The sequence below is a fragment of the Mus pahari genome, chromosome 12, assembly GCF_900095145.1.
Source record: "Mus pahari chromosome 12, PAHARI_EIJ_v1.1, whole genome shotgun sequence".
In the NCBI taxonomy this organism is placed as follows: domain Eukaryota; kingdom Metazoa; phylum Chordata; class Mammalia; order Rodentia; family Muridae; genus Mus; species Mus pahari.
In genome coordinates this window covers 67605944-67610019 of record NC_034601.1, presented here as the reverse complement: position 1 = coordinate 67610019, position 4076 = coordinate 67605944, and the positions used below count along the sequence as shown (strand labels likewise).

The following is a 4076-nucleotide window of genomic DNA, read 5'->3' as shown; positions in this document are numbered from 1 at the left end:
CTTCCTTCCTTCCTTCCTTTCCTTCTTTCTTTCTTTCTTTCTTTCTTTCTTTCTTTCTTTCTTTCTTTCTTTCTTTCTTTCTTTCTTTCTTCCTTTCTAAGATTCCATCTAAGGTTTCAACAACATCTTGAATTGTGTGTGTGTGTGTGTGTGTGTGTGTGTGTGTGTGTGTGTGTGTCTGTATCATTTATCTATATTTGGGGATTCCTATTTCCTAATTCACTACCCATGTCCTCCAGATCCTCTCTTCTTCCATTTCCCTTCAGAAAAAAGCAGGCCTCCATGATATCAACTCAGCCCAGCCCAGGTTGCAGTAATACTAGGCACATGTGGTCATATCAAGGCTGGATGAGACAACCCAGTTGGAGGGAATGCATCCCAAGAGCAGATGAAAGAGTCAGAGACAATCCTTTGCCCCACACTTAGGAGTCCCACAAGAATGCCATACTACCCAACCAGAACGTATATGCAAATGATCTAGATCAGACCCATAAGTCTCCTGGCTGTCACATTAGTCTCTGTGAACCCCTAAAAGCTCTGCTTAGTTGATCCTATGGGTTGTATTCTCTTGGTGCCCTGACCTCCCTGACTCCTACAGTCTTTCTTCCTCCTGTTCTTCACATTTTTCTGGTTCTGTCTTCTGTTTGGTTTTGGGTCTCTGCATCTTCTTTCATCAATTGTGGGATGAAGTCCCTCTGTTGATCGAGGTACCAATTTGTTCTTCTGTTTGGTGCGGCCTGCACTTGAGCAGGGCTATAAATATAATTTATAATGGAGAGTTTCTATAAATATCTTTGAGGTTGATTTTCAAGAAGCTATAAAATTACTTTTGGACAGATGTTCTCTAGAAGGCCTGATTTCGTGCTATACTAGACAGACTTGGAGAAGTGTTTAACCTAGGTTAATTTACTTCCACCCTTTAAGCACACTTTAAGCACATTTTATCCAGCTAGTGACCTGTATGTCATGAATTTATTGCTGTCCTAGAAGTTAGGACAAGATATGCTTCTGTCTCTGTATTAATGCTTAAAATCTTTCTCTAAGTCATTTTGCAAAGGAACATTAGAAAAGTATATGTGATAAATCAGGCAAAGCTCTCAGGAAGAGTTTTAAAGAAGAAAAATGTACTTCTTATCATTTGTTTTGTTATTGCAGTAAAAACTAAATTGGACTTAATTTTAGATATTATCTTAGAATTACTTCCAATGTTATTAAAGTTTATGTTATGTTGATAAAATAGTTTCTTCTTGTATTAATCTGTAACAGGCAAAATATTAGAAGTGTAATCTTCGATGTGTACGCTAAAATAAAAATATATAAAAACATTTTTCTCTTGGGACTTATAACAAGTACACATTTTCATTGAAATAGTGTTTTCATTAGAAAGCAGGACATATCAACTTAAAATGAGAGTAATGACAGTGAAAATAGATGACTTTTCATATTTTAAAGAGAAAGAAAACTGAACTCTCGCAGGCACATTGGCTAAATTTAAGGTTGGTAAGCCTTACACATATGCTTAAACTGTTTTTATAAATATTGCACATGCCTCATAAACTGAGCGTTATTTAATAGGACATATATATAGAATATATATATATATATATATATATATATATATATATTAACCTAAATCCGTGGTGACTAGCTTGTGAGCTTCTTTCTATTTTTAAAAATGAAAGAAGATATCCTTGCTTCGTTCATATATCTTAGACATGCAGTCTGGAAAGGCAGTGATCAGCTGAGCTAACTTTATCATTTGTAGGTCTGATACATTTTTAATATGAAAAGAATGTAAAAACGTGGCATATGAAATTCAAGTATTGAAGCCATATTCATGCATAAGTACAACAGAATACAGCGAGAATTGGTGTAAGTTTTTGAGGGACTATAAATCTTCCCTACACTTTTCTTCATTTTAGAAATTATGTTTAATTTATTTTATGTGCACATGTATTTTGCCTGTCGAGGCAACCTTGCACTCCTTGCATGTAGTGCTTGCATATTCCATAAGAGGGAATCCGATGCCCGCCCTGGAACTGTCCATAGCTGCTTTGTGGTTGCTGGAAATGGACCCCCATGATCCTTTGCAAGAGCAAGAAGTGACTTCAACGGCTGAGTCACCTGCAGTCCCAGAAGCACACACTATAGCATAATGAAAGCTGATTCTTCCAATATATGAAACTCTTCCCAGTATTTAAGCACTGTCATTCTACAATTCTAGTACCACCATGTGAAAGTGAAAGTTGTAACCAGTCTTTATTACTTCACACGTGAAGTATCCTCTGTTAATTTTTAAGATGATCAGTTTATACTATATATGCAAACATAAAATATATTTCTTATAAAAGTCAAGCATTTTAAACAAAATCTGCTCTTGTTTCATGACATTGCTGGCTGTAGTGGTTCATACCTGCAGTCTCTGTATCTATGGGACATTACAGAAGGTTTAAAGTAAACTCAAGACCAACCTAAGCTGTGTAATAAGACAAACAAACAACAGTAAACAACAACAAAACACCCAATAGAATATCCATCAGCTAGGAGGTTGACATAGCTACTATTGATGATTTTTAAAAAAAGATTATTTCTATACTTTTCCCCTTCCATAGATGTTTACCAAACTTTTACTATTTAATTTGATTTCTTGTGTTTTTGTTTGTTTTTATGTTTGCAAGTTTCTTCAAAGATTAACAGGAAAGTTAGTATCTGGACAAGTCTTCATTAACCACAATTGTTGGATACATTAGTCATCTCAAATAGTGTATGCACAGTCTCATAAAATGTATAATATGGTACATGATGTTATTACAATTGTAATGAATTGCAAAACAGGGTTGAAGCAATGCATGTAGATAAATATGTTTCATATGTCACTCTCTCCTTGGAGTTAGTCATGATGGAAAGAGTATTATAGCTACTTTAAAGTTGAATTCAGTAAGTCACTAATTTCAGTAGCAATGTTTATTGTCGTATACAATTATTCTATACAATGTGACCCTCCTGTATAGTAGCAGAGATAGAAGTGGAAATGAGAATTATTTTTCTTCTCATAAGTATGATCTCTATGATATCCCTACACTGATGAGACAAATGAATTCAGTTGTACGGAATTGTTCCAATGCCCTTCTTTTGGAAAACTAGTTAATTACAGAACAGACTATTCTTATATTATATTACATTAATACATTAAGAGGAAATAAAATTTGCTACCTTACTAATAGATGTTTCCCTCTTTTCTTCTCTTTCAAAGACCACCAATTTGTAAGTATAATTTTATATTGAAAGAAAGAAGAAGGATAGATCTTCAACCAGATGCATGTAATACGCAGATGGGGTGAACGCCTTCTTTCATCCAGTTTAAAAATATGGACTAACAAATTTGTCAACTGCAGCAATGTAACCAGCCACTGCTTTAGAATGCATTATTCAATCTGTAATCCAGGTATATCTACTTTAATTCATTTTGGAAAATCAAAAATTAGCAAACAAAGTATTCACATGACAAAACACATCTTGAATATATTCTAAAGCTCTTCCTTTCTCCTTACCTGCTTCCTAAGTGAATTTTAACATCTAATGTTTACATCTGCTACTTTGCTTAATAATAAGTGAATATGTAAACAGCATAGTTCCTAAGGGAAATGGGAAGTTTAGCTTTGTTTTGCTGTGGAGCAAATTCAATATCACTGTACATCTCTATTATGGAAAAATACTTTTATAAAGTTTGGAAATGTATTGTTTAGTGCAATAAGCTGGGTTCATGTGAATCTTGTGAATATGAAGAAATTGTTAGGCACTGAAAATAAGGGTGTTGTGCTACTGTGCTCAATAAATTAATAATTTATGGTCCTACATTGCTTAAGATGAAATCCTAAATCTTTGATTTAATGGTAGGATTTTTGAGTGGATTAATTTAACTTCTTCACTCAGTCCTCTATGAAATGTTTGTGAAATTTACTCAACAAAACTAAGAATAGTATCTGTCCACCATGATGACAAAAATAAACATGATTCTACCTAATAGTCACAAGGACCATTATTGCTTTTGGAATTTTTTTTTTTCTTTTTTTTTT

General features: G+C 33.8%; 1 protein-coding gene across 1 annotated transcript in view; it reads left to right on the top strand.

The window, feature by feature from the left end:
* Lipi (lipase I) overlaps positions 1-4076 on the top strand; it is a 51784-nt gene that overhangs the window by 37300 nt on the left and 10408 nt on the right. Inside the window, exon 10 of the mRNA XM_029544338.1 lies at positions 3254-3337. Coding sequence (XP_029400198.1) covers positions 3254-3337 — 84 coding nt within the window. The remainder of the gene's footprint in view (positions 1-3253; positions 3338-4076) is intronic.